General features: G+C 41.9%; 1 protein-coding gene across 8 annotated transcripts in view; it reads right to left on the reverse strand.

The window, feature by feature from the left end:
• Window positions 1-20,993, reverse strand: part of LOC124056498 (inositol 1,4,5-trisphosphate receptor type 1) — a 63,920-nt gene that overhangs the window by 34,019 nt on the left and 8,908 nt on the right. For 6 of the 8 annotated variants that reach the window (XM_046383987.1, XM_046383984.1, XM_046383983.1 and 3 more), the window contains exons 4-35: window positions 17,189-17,298; window positions 16,562-16,648; window positions 15,363-15,521; window positions 13,318-13,416; window positions 12,536-12,619; window positions 11,809-11,955; window positions 11,618-11,713; window positions 11,326-11,370; window positions 9,857-10,011; window positions 8,800-8,899; window positions 8,352-8,512; window positions 8,112-8,253; window positions 7,745-7,903; window positions 6,999-7,171; window positions 6,352-6,471; window positions 5,726-5,920; window positions 5,248-5,499; window positions 5,007-5,148; window positions 4,753-4,906; window positions 4,472-4,662; window positions 4,230-4,362; window positions 4,088-4,142; window positions 3,833-3,998; window positions 3,436-3,609; window positions 3,254-3,328; window positions 3,025-3,162; window positions 2,824-2,949; window positions 2,507-2,707; window positions 2,163-2,414; window positions 1,483-1,608; window positions 1,247-1,375; window positions 275-301 (exon numbers count right to left, since the gene is read on the reverse strand). In XM_046383987.1, the coding sequence (XP_046239943.1) occupies window positions 275-301; window positions 1,247-1,375; window positions 1,483-1,608; window positions 2,163-2,414; window positions 2,507-2,707; window positions 2,824-2,949; window positions 3,025-3,162; window positions 3,254-3,328; window positions 3,436-3,609; window positions 3,833-3,998; window positions 4,088-4,142; window positions 4,230-4,362; window positions 4,472-4,662; window positions 4,753-4,906; window positions 5,007-5,148; window positions 5,248-5,499; window positions 5,726-5,920; window positions 6,352-6,471; window positions 6,999-7,171; window positions 7,745-7,903; window positions 8,112-8,253; window positions 8,352-8,512; window positions 8,800-8,899; window positions 9,857-10,011; window positions 11,326-11,370; window positions 11,618-11,713; window positions 11,809-11,955; window positions 12,536-12,619; window positions 13,318-13,416; window positions 15,363-15,521; window positions 16,562-16,648; window positions 17,189-17,298 (4,373 nt within the window). The remainder of the gene's footprint in view (window positions 1-274; window positions 302-1,246; window positions 1,376-1,482; window positions 1,609-2,162; window positions 2,415-2,506; window positions 2,708-2,823; window positions 2,950-3,024; window positions 3,163-3,253; window positions 3,329-3,435; window positions 3,610-3,832; window positions 3,999-4,087; window positions 4,143-4,229; window positions 4,363-4,471; window positions 4,663-4,752; window positions 4,907-5,006; window positions 5,149-5,247; window positions 5,500-5,725; window positions 5,921-6,351; window positions 6,472-6,998; window positions 7,172-7,744; window positions 7,904-8,111; window positions 8,254-8,351; window positions 8,513-8,799; window positions 8,900-9,856; window positions 10,012-11,325; window positions 11,371-11,617; window positions 11,714-11,808; window positions 11,956-12,535; window positions 12,620-13,317; window positions 13,417-15,362; window positions 15,522-16,561; window positions 16,649-17,188; window positions 17,299-20,993) is intronic. The other 2 variants (XM_046383988.1, XM_046383982.1) reach the window with 1 other exon arrangement.

A 20,993-nucleotide genomic window follows, 5' to 3' on the forward strand; every position in this document is an offset into this window, starting at 1 on the left:
AGCATCTCACACACACACACACACACACACACACAGTGAGTGATGTAGATTAGCAGACAGACAGCACCTGTAGTCAGAACAGCATGTCCACTCAGTGGTAGTGTGTTACTTTTCCATGAGACCCATCAATCCCTGAGCAGGCATTTGCTCAAACCAGTGAAAATTCGAACACTCTCACATACGTTAATAACGAGGTAATTTTCCTTTGCACCCGAGAAGAATCAGTAAAAGTCAACTCTGTGTTTCCCCCGCTTAACTGAATCACAACAAATACCTGAAATATTTTCCCCAACAGAGAGGCCTGCAGCAGAGGATAAAAGCAGTGAAAAAAAAACATGCATGTCAAATAATCAAGATAAATCACACACATACATTCAAATACATGATCATACAGACAGCTGTGATTACTTCTATAGAGAGCAAACCTTGAATTTGTGAAGCAATGTGATCTTTTTCACAAAAAGTGTGAGAAGATAGTCCAAAAATGTTTTTTTCAACATGAAAGGATTTTATAATTCAAACAAATTACTGGTAACAAATTTAATAAGAGATTAATACTATTTCCATGAATCTGTATCTGAAATAAAAGGGTAAATAATGGTACATCTATGTCACATCAATAATGATTTATGGCTATTGATATCAGACAGTATTACTTGTCTTTATGAGTGTTGTTTTAAAGCATTAAGAATGCATTATAATCTACGAGGACCGCCATAACGCATTATAGAAAGGGTAAAAAGTGATACTGAAATGACTTGCACAACAGGATGCCCACGCAGTCACAGCTAACTGCCTTAACTTTATGACATCTGATTAGCTCTACAGGACCATGTCTAACATAATTACTAAAACAAATATAAGTAGGACACTCTTTCTCCTTAACCATATACCGTGACAGTAATTAGGAATAGAAAATTCTCAGAAATTCCTTAGAAGTACTAATTGCACCACTTAAGGAAGCTCTTACTGTGAAAAACACTCCAGTGGACGGTAAGGTTCTAATCTGAAAGTCAAACTATTGAAAGAGGGGTTTCTCTGAAGACTCACGCTATTTGGTTGAAATTACATAAGACTTTTAATACATACTTACGTTCATCCTGATGGACACCTTGAGCACACACACATGTTCTTTTGGGTAGGACATCAAATTCATTTTCACATTCATACAGAACTTCCAAGTTACTGCAGAGGCTTTTTCTTGCATAGAGTTTCATAACTCTTAAGATAGCTGATGGTTGCATACCTGCAGGCTGGTGCTCTGGTCCGAGAAAGGTGAGCTGAAGAAAGTTGTTACGATGCTCATGACTGTCTCGGTCACGTAGCGCTCTAGAACGGTGTCTGCATGCTTGCGGTCACTTGTATTGTTGCACACCTGTAATCACCAAAACATAACAAAATCATTTGTCTTTTATCTATACTCAATTCTTGACTTAGGAGGAAAAAATCCAAGATGCCTTAAAGCTGCCTGGTGTTCCTTACTCTGCAAATGTCAACCAGGAAGTTCTCAAAGAGTTTCCACATGTGGTTGGAGGTATAGATCTCCTTCATTTCCACCTCTGTGTCCACATAGCAGTGGTTCAGGAAGTTGATATAGGCGATCTTCACCTGAAAGGTTGGGATTGGGGTTGAAAATGTGGTACCAGTTAAGGATGGTTGACAGTCAAATGCAACAATGCAAAACTAGAGGTAGAATCAGTCAAAGATAGGAAAAATCATCAAACAATCCAACATTAATGAACAAAACTCCTTAAGGTAGTGCTCTATAATGTTTTTGCACAGCATGCACAGTTGTGCAAAACAAAACCTAAATGCACAATGAAACATAAAGAACAAACAACAGTAACACGTCCATCATATGTAACATTCAGCTAACACATGAATGTGACCTTGAGAGCAATGGGCCATATGTCAGATGGCATAATTCTGTTGCTTTAATAAAATAACAAAAAAAAAAAATCAATCTGATGCTTTCATGATAAATGTTAACCGATTATTCTAATGCGACTGTGGTCATACTATAACCAAAAGCATTTAGATGCACTGAGCATTGTGTTGTAACCCTCAGTATTCACAGAGCGCAGAGTCTGCTCCATCACTGGCTTGTTGTTTTCTTGCAGCTGTCAAATCCTCTCCACATTTCTGTCCCAGGCTCATCTCACCTCAGGGATGCAGTCCTCGTGGGTCACCACCCGCACTATGTCATCCAGTGGTAACAGGGAGTTACATTTGATCTCTGTGTAGACGTTCTTGCCCTCAGTGCAGACAGCCAACAGTTCGACTAGGTGTATGTGGTACATCAGAGGACTGTTCTCGTCCATGCGGTCCCGCTCTGATCGCATCATCTGCACTAGCGTCTGGAAGGAGGCGCGGTCATTATAGAAGACCAAAACATCTTCACCAGCGTTCACCAGCTGGAGAAAGAAACAAAAACAGACGATCACATCAAGACACGGGGATGCTGCAGCACGGCTCAAACATTAGAGGGGTGGTAACAAGGTATGACCTCTGCCATGACGATGTCCTGACACTTTTTGATGAATTTATTCTCTGCTTTGACAATCGTCTGAAGAAACTTGAGGTACTGGACGTTGCGGCCGTGAGTTTCGATGCAGTGGACAAAGTGCTGAACCACACGTTCATTGATCTCACTGCACAGCTGGAAGTTGTTCATGAAGATATGCTGCATGGTGATGGCTTCTAAAATCTGAAAAAAAGAGAGGAGCGTAAGCACAGAATGATGTTGTTTAGTGTCAAGATCAACCATTTTCAATAGTAACACTGTGGATACTGAGTGACGCGTGGTCTGGTAGGGCTGCTCACCCCCGGGTTGAGGAAAAGATTGATGTGCTTGTGCAGCAGGGCTTGGTTCTGCTGGTTTCCTGCACAGAAATTCTGTAGAAACTGGTGGGCTAGCTTCATGATATCCTGCATACGCAAATCTTCTCCCTGGAGTGAAAAATGGCTGACGTGAAGGTTTGTTCACTTGTCATTGAACGACATTTGACAGAAAGCTGCCTTTACCCTCTCGTAGGGGATCTGCAGGAGCTCAAGGACGACAGCGTGGGCACCCATGTTCCTCAGCAGCCTCTGCTGTTGTTTCTTGTTCTTCCTACCTGACAGACCTTCTTGGACACACAACCTGCTGAGCCGCAGCAGGATCTGATACAGAAAAGTGAGAAGAGAAAGAAAGAAAACGTGAGGGACTGGCCAGAAAGGAGCTTCTTCACCATGCTTAGAAATAAATAGTTACCTCCTTTACCACCCTGTAGTTGTAACTGCTGGTACTTTCTGCCTTCTTTGGCTTGTCTATGTTCCCTGAATCCCCCTGTAGAGTACACCAGAAAGGATGTCACAGACAAAAGGGTTTTCTCTAGAAAACACACTTACTGGAGTCAGGCTTTGCAGTGTCTTTTGATGTAAAACACAGTGCACCTGTTTATGCTCTGGCTCAGTGGAGAGTCCCTCTCCTGTGTCCATGCCCTCGTCTGACCCCTGCCTCTTGTACACCCACAGCTCGGATTTCTCTACAATAGAGCGCAGCTGGTCGAGGTCTGACTTGATTTGTTTGTAATTTTCCACATCTTGGCTGGTGACCAGCAGCTGGACCTGTGAATAAACATATGTTACAACATAAAGTACAGAGCCAAGCAGACTTGAATGGCTAGATGATGCTGATTCAACATTCAAATGTTATTGTGAAAGCATTTGTGTATATAGACTGGCATTAGTCCCTGCAGTAAAAAGAATCAAATGCAAATCAAAATTGAATTGTTTAATAGCAGGATTTTAACTGCTTCAGTTTTTAGATGTGTATGAATTGTTATAGTACCTGCTTAAAAGCCTGCAAGACCTCCTGCCTTTGGCTGAAGTGCCTAAAGAGCAGATGGAGGGCTCTAGATACCAGAGGAGGGTAGTCATGCATGGTTAAGTGGAGTAGGACCCTCAAGAAGGTACGGCCACCGTGATCGTCCAGGTCCAGTGGGGTGTTTTCTTCACTAGACACACACACAGAATACACACTCAGATGAAAACACTCCCTCTTTCTTGTACTGAGCAACGCCTTCTTTAGTGAAACTGGGATTACCTTCCACCAAATATCCCCTCTGCCTGCTCTTCTATATGCTCAAAATCCAAAGCTCCTGGGATCAAAGAACATATTTGTAACCAACAAAGTTCATACTATTGGCCCCACATTGGTGTTAAATGCAGTGATAAGTTAACCTGACCTGGCATATTGTTTGGTCCTTCCACTGCTCCTGTTACAGATAACTCACTCTGGGAGTTGCTCTCATCAAACTCCCTCTTAAATATAGACAGCAGACAGGAGATCCTGTAGTCCAGGCGCACATTCAAGATGAACTACAGGGCAGGACAGAAAATAACAGCAGGATGGAGGAATTGGGTCTGACTTACTATAAGCAGTGTATGCTTGTTCCTGTATTTAAGTGTAGTATTGCATGTTCTTCACCTGCAGGATCTCAATGATCTTGAGCTTGGTGTCCATGACCAGTATGTCCTGTTTCTCAGGCTCAGTCTGGGTCTTGGCTGTGTCTCCACTGGTGCTGTTGGTTGAAGTTATGGGAAGGAAGCCTCCTCCTCTCAGGACTACTTGGGACATCAGCTCTCCTACGCCATGAATGGACCTCATCACGTTACTGCCTGCACACAAGCCCAGACACAAATACAAGACATCATTTTCATATCCATGAGATATGGTCCTACACGCAGCAGCCACAGCAGTGTCCATACCTTTACTTTCATCTTCTTTGTCCAGCTTGTTGAAAGGGAAAATTGTGCTCACGTGGACACAGTCGAGGATAGCCAGAAGGATCTTAGTTAGTCTCAACAGGTCACTGAAGTTGTAGAAACCAAAATAAATCAGGTTCCTGGCCAGATTCACCACCTAAACATGGAAGATAGTTGAATTAAACAGGCTTACTGCATCAGAAACAAGATAACTATGACATGAGTGTGATTCAGCATCAAGAATGAGCCGGGCTGACCTCAAAGGTGAGCTTGTTCTTCTCTTTATCTGCAAAAGGGAAGCTCTGACACACCACATCTCTCAGGTAGTTCTCAACAAACTCCATAGTCTGAGAGAATCGCTCCTTAATTTCATCTTTCGACGTTCCGTCATTGTCATAACTACAGTGAGACAACAAAAAACCCAAAAAGACAGATTAATCTACAACACAAATTTGCTCTCTACATTACAGAACAAGTTCCACTTTTTTATGTACTTACTCATCAATGGCGATCTCTGAGGGGATCTCAGACCAGAGTCGAGCGTATTTGACAGGCGTGACCTGCTCCTGAGGATCACGGTCCACGTGCATGTGCAGCATCATGCGGCAGAAGGAGGCTCGCAGATCATAAGGGAGGTCTTCATCGGACATGCATCGCAAGATCAGGTCCACATCCAGCTGGCCAGAGATCTTGTTGATTGCCAAGTACTGTCGGTCCAAACACATCCTGGCAAACAGGTTCAGCTGATACCTGCAGTGGGGGGAATACACACAAGTAGAGTCAGACTTACACCTCAAACACCCAAGGTGACCCATGCAGGACATACAAAGCTGTTACAACTTGTAATTACAGCTTTATTACAACACCATGGTGTTGTAATAAAGCTGAATCTGCTGAATCTGCTTTGGCTCAGTCTTAATTTAGACAGAGTTCATCTCCTTTATGACAGACAACCAAATAGTAACAAAACAACTACCTGTAATAACTGATCACCTCCTGGTCCTCCTTTTGGCCCTCCTTGGCATCCTGGGCCAGCTCCCTGATGCTTTTACTTCGGATTTCTTTATTGTTGTCTTTCCAGAACAACCACACCTCCTCCTCATCCTCCTCTGACTCCACAGAGCTCTCGCCGAGCGGCGCTCCCTCAATCTCAAATCTCGACAGCACAAGTCTGCAGGAAGACGAATTTGAGCAAAAGCAATAGACTTGCTCTAGAATTGAAAGTGTCTTCAAATTGTTTATTTTGTCAAATGAACCCGAAGCAAACAAAGTTAAAAAGAACTTCACAATGAAATCAAAGTCGAAAATATTAGTTTACTGATTTATGCTGATGATCAACTAATTATTTAATCATGTAATCTTCTCAGCACTGCATCTCCTAATTCCATGCAAGGCAGCTTTTGAATAAGGAATAATTATACTGTATATCAAAAATTACAGTTATTGAGAACAGATATTGTTTTTTTTTTAGCAATTACTGCCTCATTTGATTAGGAAGTAAGTGAAATCAATTTGATTTTATGTCTCTGTAGGTGTCACATGGTGCACATCAGCATTATGAGGAGGACAGACACAGCCGGAGGTAGAGGAGGTACTGCTCACTTTGTTTCTATGAGGATGTCAGCGTTAGCAGGATCCAGCACTGCGTTACAGATGAGCTCCTGTGTCACAGGGATGGACTTGTTCATTGAAACACACAAGTCTGATAGGTAGTCCAGGAACCTGGACAAACAGGCGTGCGCGCGCACACACACACACACACACACACACACACAGCACATATGCAGAATAAATTCACCCGTGGTGCTTTATAAAAGGAAGAAGTCACAGTTAGCTCAAACATCAGAGATATGTCACCCTGCAAAAGCACATCATCCTCCTAGTGTGAATAATGTACTAATGAACCACGTCTATCCATGTCCGTTGACCACACATTCCAACACACCTTTAGTACACTAAACTGATACAGGAAAGTAACATTTTTATATGTAGCTTTCGTGACATTGTAGTTAAGTGAATGTCCCCACTTGTCGGTTAGTGGCTGTGGCGGTTTACACTCTTGTGTGCCTTGTATAAGTAAACAGTGTACAGAGGATACAGCACAGCCAGGATATGCTCATTCCAATCAGGATTTAAAATATGCTAACTCACACATTATCTTTGTTTATATTTATTCATTTATTGTGGATTCTGCCTTTGACCCAGCTCACCCTGCTCATGGTTACATACAGACAGACACGCAGACAAACCTGGGCTCACGGTTCTTGCGAACAAGGCTAACAAACGTGTCGATCTCTGCAGCAGTGATGTGTTTCTCCAGTAGCTTGCGGTTGTTATGGAGCAGAGCTGTGATTGTATCCTCAGCCAGGACATCGTAGCCAATCTGTTTCTGCATGAAGCGAAACTGTTTGGCTATGTACTCCTGAGGGACAGACAGAAGAACAGTCTGGGCACACACAAACCAGAACAACAGCACAGATTCACTCTGGAAAGAAAATGTCAGTAATAAACCGGCCCCTTTATCTTTAACCTCGTAACCTGGTTATACGTCTATATCCGTTACCTATATTGCCTGATAAAGACCATCTGTGTGTAGAAAAACAGAGCATGTTCACAAGGACCAGACTGCCTCCTTATTCAGCCTAATTAAATGACCTCTCTAACAATTACAGTCTAATGTGTTCAAAAGAAATCGACTATTAGGAAACAGGAACATTATGTTTTACAGGTATTTGTTAGAGGATGAGCTCATAGCACTCTGTGTATGCATATAAGCAGAAAATTTGATAAAGGGGCTCACCACATGACCCTTGAAAAAAAGACTTTCAATTACACATCTTGGATTCAAGGCTTTTTTTTTGTTTTCACAGAGCAAAGACCTCTTTCACTCTCAATTACATTTAATCAAGGAAATTTGAAGCGCACCTTTAACACAAACTCCAGTGGCACATACATTTTACAGGGCTGGTGCCCCAGGAAGACTGACAGACTCTACCTGGTTCTTGCGGTAGTCCTGCTGAGAGTGACGCAAAACCCGGTAACACAAGCGGCAGATGTGTCTAAAGGGGGCGTGGCGCTGGTCAGCCAGCTCTTCCAGACGCAGCATGGGCCCGTCTCCACTGTCTGTGAAAGGAGCCTGGAGCAGCTTGAAGATCTGAAATACAGGATAAAGTGGTGACAATTGTATCCATACTGAAGTTAAAGCCAGAAGAACATTCTGATACAAGCGGCAGGCCTGACAACATGCCACTTTGAGTTATGACAAAAGAGTGTTACAGAGATTAAGAGAGGATGTTCAGTGAGGTTCAAACCAGTCCACATTCGAAGAGCTTGTTGAAATTATTACAGTCACAAGTCTTTACCTGCTTGAGAATATTCTGCTCTCTCATGAGTTTCTGTCGTTCCCTGTTGGGTTTGTTGACCATGATCTCTAGAACATCTTGTCCATTGTTGGGAATATCCACCACGAAGAACACCAGGTCCTCCAGAAGCTTGGTGACCGCTCTGATTGCACATGCAAAAGAGACACACAAAGCAATAGCACATGGCTACCTTGTCTCTTAAGGAAAACTCACAATCAGGCACCACTATGCCCTTTATACCTCCTCTCATTCTGTGTGATGGTGCCTTTTTCCAGCTTTCCAGCAATTGAGGCCAGCACTTTACTGGCATCATTGGCAAAGTCGAGGTCTCTCACTTCAGCCGGAGAGACGGGCACAATGGCAAAAGCCTCTTTGTCCTCTTTCAGTGTCGAGGTGCCAATCTTGAATCAGAGGGGAAATGTACTTTGTCAGACAAATATGAGATACCTAGAACTGCTTACTGGGCCAACTTGTTTCAATTCTACTCTCAAATATTCCAGCAAATGATACTGAAAACTGCATTCACACATTTATAGTAAACCACCCATAAATCCACTGCAGGGAAAGGGGAGCTGTTACAGAAACCATTTCAGCATTTCACCGCAGCATCATGTACATGCAGTCCAAAGTAGCAACAGATTTCTGGTGATATACTATTACACATTAGAGCAAAAGAACTGTCACTCACACGCAGCATGACAGGTTTTTCCTCCTCCTTGTCAATTGGTTGGTTGGTGCTGTGAACCCACGTGTTTGTGCACAGGTGTCTGAGGCGCACATATGAATTCCTGAAAATACCAGGCAGCCTGTTACTGTCTGCATTCAAAACGTCAAAACTGGGTCTGCTCTCACCTTAACTAGGCTCATCATCTGTTCATATTGATCTCCGACTATAGAAACCAAATTTTCGAATTGACATGATTAGAATATTTTTCAGGATAGGATTTTTGAGGATAATCTGTTTGTCTTAAATTAAAGTGATTTGCTCTACTTACATGCAACCGTGACAGATATGAAATGTATTGCTTGCAATGTACACCTGTTTGTATGCATTCCTGTTCAATATCTGCACGTAAAGACAAAGATAAGAGGACCTTTAACTCTCAAATGGGTTTTTAACATAAAAAGATAATTTGGAAGTGTCCGAGTCCAGTTGCGTCCACTAAGGTCATCAAACCCTCTGCACTGATCACCTTACATTAACCGTTTTCAGGTATACAGGACGCACAACAACTTTTACTTCAAGCTCCGCTCAGACCATCATGTTTTCATGATCGTATCACACCTACAGCTTTGTTTTCTTTGAACTATTCTCGTAAAATTGTGAAAGTCACAGCCCTTCTAGTGAAATAATGTGAGTCAAATACACGCACGCACACACAGACACTTAATCTCTCACACACGCAAAAAAGAATCCACCTTCACCATGAACAAGCACAAACACAGTCTTACAAGGAATATGATCCATTTGCTGCAATTTATTAGGTGAACATCCTTATCTACATAATCACTACTCTGCCTAACAGTTACTCACACACTGTCTTTAATTAACACACATATGCTTTCCAAGGGTTATGGTTTGCAAGCATTTTACAATGATCTCACATTCAATGAAAGTCCCTAACTTGCAATGAAAACAGTTTGGTTTTCAGTGGAAAGAGTGACAAACCAGGAAGTGGACCATACTCTTCTCTGGAACACAGGGCTGAGCAGCTCAAATAACCTTAATGCTATTGCCATCCTACCTTGGAACCAGTGAGTCTCCCCCTCTTAATGTGGTGGGGTCTAGCTCAAATATGGAAGAGATGTCGTTCCCATCAGGTACGGACACAAGGGTGTACATGACTTTGTCCTGGACATTTCTCAAGCGAGCACGCAACGCTTCTTGCTCTGAGTCCAGCTGGAGGGAAAAGCCAAAACGGTGTATGTTTAAAAATTGACAGCATAACAAAAAACATCTCATAACCAAACACAGACTGAGCAACTGAGATTATCTGCCACGTTTCTGTCACGATCAATAAGAGTTAGGTGTTTTATTGAAGAGGTTATCCATTGCTGTGGAAACCTTTCTGGGAACTGGAAAGATTTGTGGAAAGATTTCTAGGAACTGACACTGTTCCCCTTTCCACATATGAGTCATTTTTTTTTCTTTGTAACGTGAAATTTCCAAATAAAAAGTAACTGCCAGAAAAACCTTACAACTAAATGACTTCATCACATCAGTCAGAGTTTTAAACAGATATCAAGATCAGGATCATTTAAGTAAATATCTGGAATCATGTTTTCAGTAAGACGCAACAACGATGAAATATATATCTATCTCTCTCTCTCTCTATATATATATAGATAGATAGATATATAAATTATACAGTAGTTATTTACGGTATTATACAATAAACAGATATTCATGCATTTAATGGACAGGACAGTCAGAGAGTGTGACAGGAAATGGGGAGTGACAGACAGGAGAAGAGATGCAGCAAAGGACTGCAGACTGGACTCAAATCCGCTATGAACGGATTTCAGCCTTCTGTATGTGGGCTGAGTGCAGCAACCCACTTCACCACATGTCACCCCTATGATGAAAATAGTTGCTTGGGACAGCTGCAATACCTCATCTTCTTTGGGTACATATTAAGGTTTTTGGGTTCTATTTTCACCGTTGAGCCGTCAAACTCAGGGACAGAAGAACTTTGAGCTGAGTCACTTGCTGAGCAGATGTGAACAGCTTCACATTCACACCAACATCCTGATGCAAAGAACTAGAGCACCAGTGGAGAAAGACGCTACATTCACAGTGAGAGGCTGCCACCTGCTGGTGGCTGGGATGTAACACCAGCTCAACGTGTAAAAATACAGCCAGCCATCTACTGTTGGGCATAACAACTGGAGCACAAGGACATTTGGGCAGTTGTTTTTGTTAGTCTGATTGCAAGCATTTTAAGCTACAATTACATATATGTGTCTATTATATATTTATATATAAGCTCACTTTTTCTTTTCACCGGTGGTAAAACACTGTCCATAACTGGGTCTGAGGTGTCCTGATATACAGTATAAGCCAATAAGAAGCAAGTATTTTCTTTAGCCACAGAATCACGTCAACAAGATAAGTTGGAAAACAATTAGACAATAATGGTTACATTATAAACTATGATACTGTATTAATGTTGTCAACTCTAAGCACTCAAGTCTTTCAGTACGGTTCACTTACTGAGGAGCGGGACTCCAGGCACTCCTCTTCATACTCTGGATTCACCTGCAAAAATACGAAGCGGTTCACCACGTGGAATACATTCTAGGTATGACTTAGAATATTGTTTCTATGAAAGAAATATATCTTAAATTCAGCTCCAATTCTTGTTTTCCTGATCTTAAAGGATGTTTTCGGGAGTTATGAGTAAACAGCTCAACAGTAATACAGAGAACATAATATAAGTATATGGATGTACTGCTACGGAGGTAATGTTGCCTTGTTGTGGTTACAATGTCTGTAGTTCACTGACCTCGGCTGCCAGGTAATGTCCAGTGGCCAGGTGTTTGAACCTGAACAGGCTGTTCCAGTAGCCTGCCCCTCCACGACACGGATCATGCTGCACAACCTGATACCAGAGGACACATCACTTACATCTTGGACTGATGCATACGATTCACTTAACAGATGCTGAAAAAAAAAAATGCTTATATTCTTCCTCACCTCTATCTCCCATAGGGCTTTGCTGCTAGTTGCCGAGGTAGCTGACTGACGTCCAGTAGTGCGGAGGAAAACGTATTGTTTTTTTCTGTGATCGTCACATGTGAGGAACTTCTCCTGTTCCGCATGAAACAACCGTACCACGTCGCCCTGGAGAGAGGGAAAACATTTGGTGCTGACAAAAATATCTAATTGCTCAGATACAGATTCCACAAGATGCATTCCTTGTAACAAACCAGAAGCTACTGCAATTAGTATCTACAAAACATTGAAGAACTCTGTAGATCTTGCTTGCTATTAGTGTGGACTCACGCCAGTTTCATTAGTTAATATGTCCCAAAAGGGGCACAGAAATTATCATATTCATGTTTTTGACATATTTTGGAGAAGCCCGTCGGCTGAACCTACTGAGGTTGCAGATATTTTTAGTGTGTCTCGTGTAGATCTGCTGTAAACCCAATAAAACACAATCTCATTTGTAAGCACGCACTGTAGGCTGATAATACTAAACTGGAACCAAAACAAACAGCCCGCTCAGCTCTGCTGAGGGATATTATATAACAGCTCTTGCGAGAACCTTTCATTGATTATTTAAAGAGCGTATTGAGTCTAATTTTCATAGATCCGAAGATTTATTGAATACATGTTTTGCACCAAAATTCCTACAGAAAGGGTTTATTAAAACATAATCAAGTGTCTCCACTTTACTGGTAGCTGCTGTAACACAAACCCCTTTGAGGATGATCTCCTGATTGTCGCTCCATTTCATAAACAAGACGATCTTCCAGCTGGTGTTACAGTTGACCGAGTTTACCTGAAAAACAAACAATCAGAGTGACGTGACTGGATGTATAATCTCCCGGCAGAAGGCCCGCACTGTGGCCTTCACACAACAACACCGCTGCAAAGGTCAAAGCAATATTTTAGGATTTGTGTTTCACCAAAATTCCTATTAAAAATCTGCATTCTATTGAACATTAAGTCAATTTCCTGTTTGCATGTGGATGTCATCTTAATGTTTGTAAAGAAGAACAATAAGTGTTAGATCCATAATTGAAAAATGTGTAACTTCATTCCTTTGGTAAGAGTTTCCATAGACATCATGCTCATATTTTTTACCTTTTCACATATCTTTAAACGGAGAGGAATAAATACATTTGTCTCAATAGTGATAAACAAAAGAAAAAATGCACAACTTGCCTAAAACTGTCCAACACCCTTTAACTATCTCTGTGTTTGTGAAGATTGAGAAAATAACATGTATAATGTAAAATAACTCAGAGCAGTCTAGTGTTATGAGAAAAAAAAATCTCCCAAATGCAGTGTCAGCTGTAGTCTAGTCCTTCATTTCCCTAAAAATTGAAGACAGGAAAACAATCCTGTAGTGTTTCAAATCAGCTAATAACCAAGCAGTGGTTATGAGTGAGGAAAAGCTATAATTCGATTCCACACAGCTGAGATTTGCCACAAAAACAACAAGGGTGAATATGAGTTGTAGCAGCTCAGTCAAACCTCATTGCATCCTGGATTATCCACAAGCTGATGTGAGCTGGCATGGAGCGGTTGACCAGCGTTCACCGGGTTAAGGACCACTTTGTCCCCAATCACCACCTGCAACCACACACAAAATGGACGCAATACGATACAACAATGTGAAACATAACGGAACAGAGGTTAAACACTTTAAGCGAAGTACAGGCACAGCGGTCAAAGAGAGACTGCATGGTCAGGAACTGAGTTATTTAAGATAGTAAAAAACCCTGAGCACCCCGATGACAGAAGAACTTGAAGCTCCATGACTGAAAGACAGCCTGCTCCATCAACCTGTGTGACTCCCCATTCAGCACTGTGGAGTCCTTCTACTTCCTGGGCAGCATCATCACCCTGACCTCTAGTGGGAGCATCAGCTCAACTCCCACTTGGTGCAGCAGAACATCTACTTCCTGCAGCAGCTGAAGAAAGTCAAAAAGTAATGGTGTACTTCTACACTGGTGCCCATGAGTGGTAAGCTGCTGCCACTGCTAAGGACAAGGTCAGACTTCGATTGGCTGCAATCTGTCATCCCTCCAGGAACTGGTCACCTCTGTGTGGTGAAGCGATCAGGGAAGACTGTGGACACTACCACCCCAGACATAAACTCTATAACAAAGCTCCCCTCCAGCAGGAAGTTGTGGTCCATCAAGACCAAAACCTCATATCACAAGAGCAATTCCATCTCCATGTGAAGCTGGGCTCAGCAACCATTTCTGCACAGTCTGTGGTCAATATTTTGTTCATTCCACACAAACTCTAATGGTCTTTCATTTTTATAAATGCTTTACATTTTATACATGATTATTTTTATACACCAAAAAAAATGCACATACTGAGTTCACTGGGTCTATGCCCCACAGTTAACAAGAACTGATATTTCATGTCATTGATTTCTGCTTAAATAAAGAATTTATTTGCAATTAATTTACTGCATTTAGCAATGTGCAGTCTATGGAAGCACAATACCGTGAACTCACTTGCAGAAACATAATCTTACATGCGCATCCAGTATGTGTGGGTCAGACAGCATCAGCATCATTTGCACGTCGGTCTATTCTCAGCAGGTGTGGAGTGACTCCAGTTATGTTTTGTTTTTTTCCTCCGAGACCTGCTGCCTCTTAGGCCTCGTGCCATACCTACTTTGAGAGGAGCTTAGCAGTGAAGCTCAGTCCATGCCGTGGTTCATTTTGTCCTTGGGCACCAGCCCACAACTTCCTGCTGCGGGGAAAGACCAGCTGGTGCCAACAGGAGCTTTGCGATCAGGTAAACACCAATTGGGTGCTGGCACTGGTCCATCCAGTCATGATGTGGTAAGATGGATACCTCAGACTGAGGTTTAGGATTATGAAGATGACCTGTGCTTTTGAGGTCTGGACTTTTATTCTTATCTTAACATAATTATACTGATTTACTACTGTGTGCAAAAACCTCTCCTGGAGCAGACGAAGGGGACCACGCACACCATGTTGCAGCACCAACTGGGCTAAAACCAGTAGACTCCTGCACACTTTCTTTTGGAGCTAAACCCAGTCTTTCAAAACAATATATTTTTAGTATAAATAGAGGTGTCTGATGAAAGCATTGAAGTGCCCCTAGGGACTGGGGTAGCAGGGGCTGATTTTTTAAGGACAGCGAAGGACCATGAAGTTTGTTCCCTGATCTGTTTCCATCTGTATGCATCTGGGCAAACCAAAAGTGGAAAAAAGTCAACGAGAGCTTTCATAACGGCCTTGGTTTTTAATATGCGCATCGGAATGGCTTCGGGACAGCGAGTGGCAGCGCACGTCAAAGTTTACAAGTACTGATGTCTGGACTTTGTTTTGGGAAGTGAACCCACACTGTCAAGTATTAAACATTCAAAAGCTCTACAAGCACCGGAATGGTTTGGAGTGGAGCATGAGGAATGGTCTGACTGGGCTTTCCACTGATCTGGCACACATGAGAGGAGTGACAATGTCTGGTGACATCAGTATGACATTCCCACAATGCACTGCGGCCACAGACGTGTGCATATGATCACTCACACTGTCCCCAATGGAGCGTAGTTTGTAGAAGGGCTGGATGTAGAACCAGGAGCCTTCATTTCCAGCAGTGTCCAACATCACCCTCATGGCGTTCTTCTCTAACAAAGCAGGCAGGCGCTTGTTCACTGTCAGGTATTTGTTGCTCTTCAGGTGGAGAAGCTGAGCACATAAAAGAACAGAGTGAAAGACAATACAGACAAGTGGTCATTCAGAAATCTGCGGTGAGGAGTAAGTGCCTCTAATGGTGTGGCTCAGAAACTAATGCAACAAGAAGAAATCTACTGAAGAGTTACATTGATTTATTATATAACTACAATAACAGCTGCCCATTCTATTCTGAATTGTGTCTGATTACATATTTTGTGCCTTATGATTATGAATATGCACAAATAGTCTGCCAACAGTATTCTCCGTTTATACTTTAAGGTACACTTGTATTATATAACATATATATATATATGTTATATTAAGGAACTCGATCAACATGTGCTCAAGCTGATGCACATTTCAAATGTTAGACAAGAGATGTTGGAAAATTTGTGAGATTAAATCACTTCAATTGATGGCATGTAGGGGCAACTGAAACTTTGTGGAATTCCAAACCAAGTTTATCTGACTAAATACCAAGCAGATGATGACTAAGCCAGAATCATGATCAGAATCTGCTTTATTGGCAAAGTATGCGTACCCATACAAGGAATATGACTCCTGTTTAAAGTTCCCCTCAAAGTCACACACTGTTCCAAGGATTTTTAACCAAGATAGAAATAGGCATGTAGTTACAAACAAAGACAACAAACCTGAACAAATCTACATAAAAACAAACATAAAACTATTAAATGACATAAAATGACCATATACAGTAAAAATCCATCCATCCATCCATTTTCTATACCGCTTATCCGTCAGGGTCGCGGGGTACAGTAAAAATCAATCCCTGAATTTAAAACAAAATACAAATAGTACAAAAATAAATAAATATTGAAGGGATAATGTAATATATTGCGTTATATGCATGAAGAGGGTGGTTAGGTACAGTGTTATGCATGTTTGCATTAAAGCACAATATGTTCCTTTAATTGAAAATATAAAATGTATCCTTTGTAGGTAAGTGCAAGTTTTAGGATAACTGACACCATGAGACTAGAAGTACTTTGTTCTTATGTGTGGTTGTGTTAGAGTACATCAAAGGAACAAACCTGAATGACATTCCCGTACTGAATTACTGTTCCAAGCAGCTTTTTGTTTTCAGAGTCATTTTGCTTCTTCTCCAAGTCAGCCGCATGCTGAAGGCAAGAATGGGATGAAAAAAAAAAAAAGAAAAGTGTGGTCAAAAATTAAGACCGTAAATCTCACACCTCCTAACTGCAACATTGTTCACTGATACTAATTTGACACACTTCCGTGGTCACAGGAAATGTGTTTAGTTAGCTGTTGAACAAAGCATAGTAGTAACAAAGTTCTTCGCCAAAAAGCTTCATCACAGGGGATTTAACTGAAAACTCTGGCTCACATATCCATGGAAATGCAGGAGAGATTTCAATCTTCCAGAGGCCAGATAGCAGATTGCTTTAAATGGTATTGTAAAGCAGCAGAATGGGAGTAAAGAGAAAGGTACGACGGCAGGAGTGAATTTCTTCGGAAATGTCTATAAAAGGACTATCTTTTCCATAGATTCACAGTGTAGCTGCGCATTCAGTCTCAAACAAATCCACCATTAGTCTTATGTAACTCTTTCCTTTCTCCTCTTTATCTTGTGAGGCTGTGAGGACAGGCCTGTGTGCAGTGTACCGTCTGTGAGCCGAACGTGTCGTCACTTGGCTTACGTGGAGCTTGTTGAGGAGGACCGTGTCCGTGTTCCCTCCAGGTTTCGCCGCTTTCCAGAACTGCTTCTGGGCCGAATAGCGGTTCATGGGACACAGTCTGAACAGACAGTCTGGACAGAGAGACACAGACAGAAATAAATACAGAGACAAAGACGCATAGACCAGATGAGATGAGCACAGAGAGAATAAGTTCAGACAAGCGCACAGACACAAACACCGAATGGAGGCTAACCGCAGTGTTTATAACTGAGAGCAGTACACGGGTTCAAAAGAAAAGAACACAGAAAAGAGAAATGTGTTGATGCAACCTGAGTGAAACCTGGAAAGGCGGGCGCTACAGTGTGGGACACAGGTCACAGCGACAGCTTAGCATAAACCAACAGACACTCAAGGCCTCGGTTGCTAAAGCAAGAAGATACAAGATGTTCACCAAAAGCAGAATTTACATCAAAAAATAAAAAATACATGACAGGTGTGAGTCCATGTATGCAGAGAGCTAATAACCAAACAATAAAAGCACACACTCCTCTCATATTCACTATTCTCCATCATGGAGATCAAAGGGCTTTGTTTCAGGGAGGAGAAACGAGGGACAGGAAAGAGAGTGTGTGAGTGTGTGTGTGTGAGTGTGTGAGAGTGTGTGCTTGCCCATGTTATACAAGCATAGCAACATGTGGTTACATCCTGTGGTTGGATTAGGGTTAAGTGACAGCACATAATAACCTTTATGTATGTGTATGCGTGTGTGTTATGATGTGACTTAGGAGTAAATCGTGGTCAGTGCGGGTTCATAACGACAGAAAGGACGAGGTGACGCTGTCGTCTGCAGACTCTGATTGTTCTGCTCATTTTCATAGACTCTGTGGAGAAACCAGTCCCACGGTCTCCGGATTTGCATGTGGACACAGTTTTAGCCCGACAGAGTTCCTCTTCTGTAACAAGCTGCACAATGGCTGCAACTGAAGCCACACAGGGACTTTTACGCTGGCTGAAAGTTTATTTTAGCAGTTTACAGAGCACATTAACTACTATTAAAATTTTCCCAGCAGAGTTAAAACGTCTGCCCATCAGTGACTCCTCCGTCTGGGCTGTGGCCTTTCTCTGACTTCACCTCAGATCAAACCAAAGCTCTCTTTTCTGAGAGGGCGAAAAGAGGGGGGGTGGAGGGGGGGAGAACAATCTATCCATCCTTCTTCCATTTTCTCTCTCCCCTCCTGCTTTAGCCACAGTAACATGACCAAATAAGGCCAGCCAAGAGATGGAGACTGGAATGACAGAGAGAGAGAGAGAGAGAGAGAGAGGAGGGTGGGGACTCCCTATCTTCCCCTCTCAATTTTCTATCAACCCTCCTTCTCCTTTCTGAATTCCAAAACCACTTCACACACCACTCTCTCCGCCTCAGAGCTAATGGTCTCTATCTTTTGCAAATCTTCGTCTGCCTCGGGTCCCCCTCCCGCCACACCCCCGCATCAGATACGGTGTATTTTAGTTTGACCTAAAATACAGTCAGAATAGCAAAGAAAAGGAAGTGAAAGAGAAATGAGGAAGAGAGTAAAAGAATGTGCGAGGGAGAGCACAGAGAGGGTAAGAAGGAGAAGATCTGGAGCTATTTACTGCTTCAGAGAGAATAAGTGTGTACTCATTTGTGTCCCACATGTGTTCACACAAGTAGATCAAACAGTAAACTAGCAAGTGTGAAAGCCAACTTAAAATGAACACACACACACTGGAAGCTCCTGTCTAACGAGTGAGCTGCGCTATAATTTGATACTGGCATTTTATCACAAACACAATCAGAGCTGTAATATGAGTGCAGTGTGTGTGTGTGCGTGTGTGTGTGTGTGTGTGTGTGTGTGTGACAGAAGGTCTGCCTTTAATCACAGTCACCTGGGAGAGAAAACATTTCAGCTCAGTAATACTAAAATCTGCGAAGGGAATTCTGGCCGTGCTAAGCGGCGAGAAGGAGAAGTGGTGCGACTGGTCCAGACAGCTGAAGATCATTCATTAACATTCTTCCAACTTAAAACAACCTTTTACTACACCCACCCCATAAATAAAGATGTCTATTTGAGCTCATATACGATGTTGTCTTTCATACGAGCTGCGTGCGCTGACAGACGCTAACCTCAAAGCGTGTAGGACTGAGGTAAGAATGATAAAACCGTAAACATTACTACTGCTGTCTGTTTTTGGGGTGCGGCCAAATGGAGTCTCAAGTCAAGTGAGTGTCAAGTCCTTGAGGGCAAGTCCTTGTGACATTGGAAGCCTCTCAGGTCTCTGAATGCCTACTATTGAAATGACACTGAATTAGAACATTTTTCCACCCAAGCTGCGTATTTTTGCAGTATTTCAAGTCCTTTCTCAAGTCCAGAAAAGCAAATTGTGACCCTATTTCACATTTAGTCAGATACTGAATTGAAAGCTAAGCTTGGGTGTTTACCAACCTGTGCTGATTGTTTAGATTTTCTGTGCTGCCAGGTTGAAGGTGTGTGTGAAGCATCCATGTTTTAGAGTTTGCAGCTTATCTGCAGCAACATCCATATCTGAAGCACTGGAGAGAACAGAGTGGCTAACATTCAGGTTACCGCTGATGCAATCCTGATTGCTTGTGGTTTTGGTGTCAAACCTAAAACTTGAAAGTATTTTGCTTCAGGTAAACTTTGTAGGAAGTCAAGCCTCAGCTCCTAATTTTTTAGAGACTTAAGTCCCAAATCTTTTACAGCAGCTAGAGATATGACTATCATATGTCTATGACTGTGTTTAAGACCCACATGTACTCAAAGCGATGTACCGTAGGTCGTGCATGACTAGGCAGGACTTCGATCCATTAGTGGTCACTAGCTTTCATAATGTCACACTGTTGAGCAGAGAATAGCTGGGTCAGGCCTGAAGAAGGTTTTCACCCTTTAGTTTTAAGGGAAAAGTCAAAATTACATGAGCTTAGTGCTACTTAAATACATGACAAGTGTGAACGTCTCAGTGAGCAACACAACATGGCAATGATTTCATTTTTCTGACGGTTGTCAAGTACCACCCAACTATTTTCCATCAGAATTAAATGTAATAACCCATATTTGTAAGGAAGCATTATTTGTGTTCGGATTATACATGGGAGCATAAGGGGAAATCCAACCGATTAATCTTGCACAAAGTGCGACATTACATTCCAGTATTTATTGTGTTGTTTTTTTTTTTGCAACTTTATTTGCAATAGATCATTGGCAGATATTTAAGGATTACACAGAAGTCATATTTTTGTTTTATGTGCCGTGTAAAGATATGTTTTACCTTTAAAGGTCCCCTTCACTCAGAAATGTGTTTTGCTGTTACTTCACTTGAATATTTGACCTTCACTGAGCACAATGATAAATGTACAGATTTTGACAACAGAAGATTGCATTCACACTCATCTGCAGAAGGAGCGTTTGACATCGCAATTAGTTTTGAAGCCAGTCTTGGATAATAAGTTACTTGGACGAATGTGCTGCAAAAATTTGAAGCCTTCGGCCTTCAACACTGGCTTCTCAGTGAGGCAGGATACAGATTTGTCCAGCAGTCACAACTTTGCAATTAACAATACTGGCATGTTCATATATTCTGAATTTTTCACTGAGGGTGAAGAGGTTGATATCTATGTATGTTAAAGATTTTTAAGGGAGCTTTTTTTGTGAAAAACATAACACACAACATATTTTTGCATGCCTTAAAACATGTCTGGAATGGAGCTTTAAATGATTAATTGGACTTTGGTGCAGTGCTGGTATATCAGTACATGCAATACTGTATGTACTTCCATGATACTTCC

This window comes from Scatophagus argus, chromosome 3 (genome assembly GCF_020382885.2).
Source record: "Scatophagus argus isolate fScaArg1 chromosome 3, fScaArg1.pri, whole genome shotgun sequence".
Lineage (NCBI taxonomy): Eukaryota > Metazoa > Chordata > Actinopteri > Scatophagidae > Scatophagus > Scatophagus argus.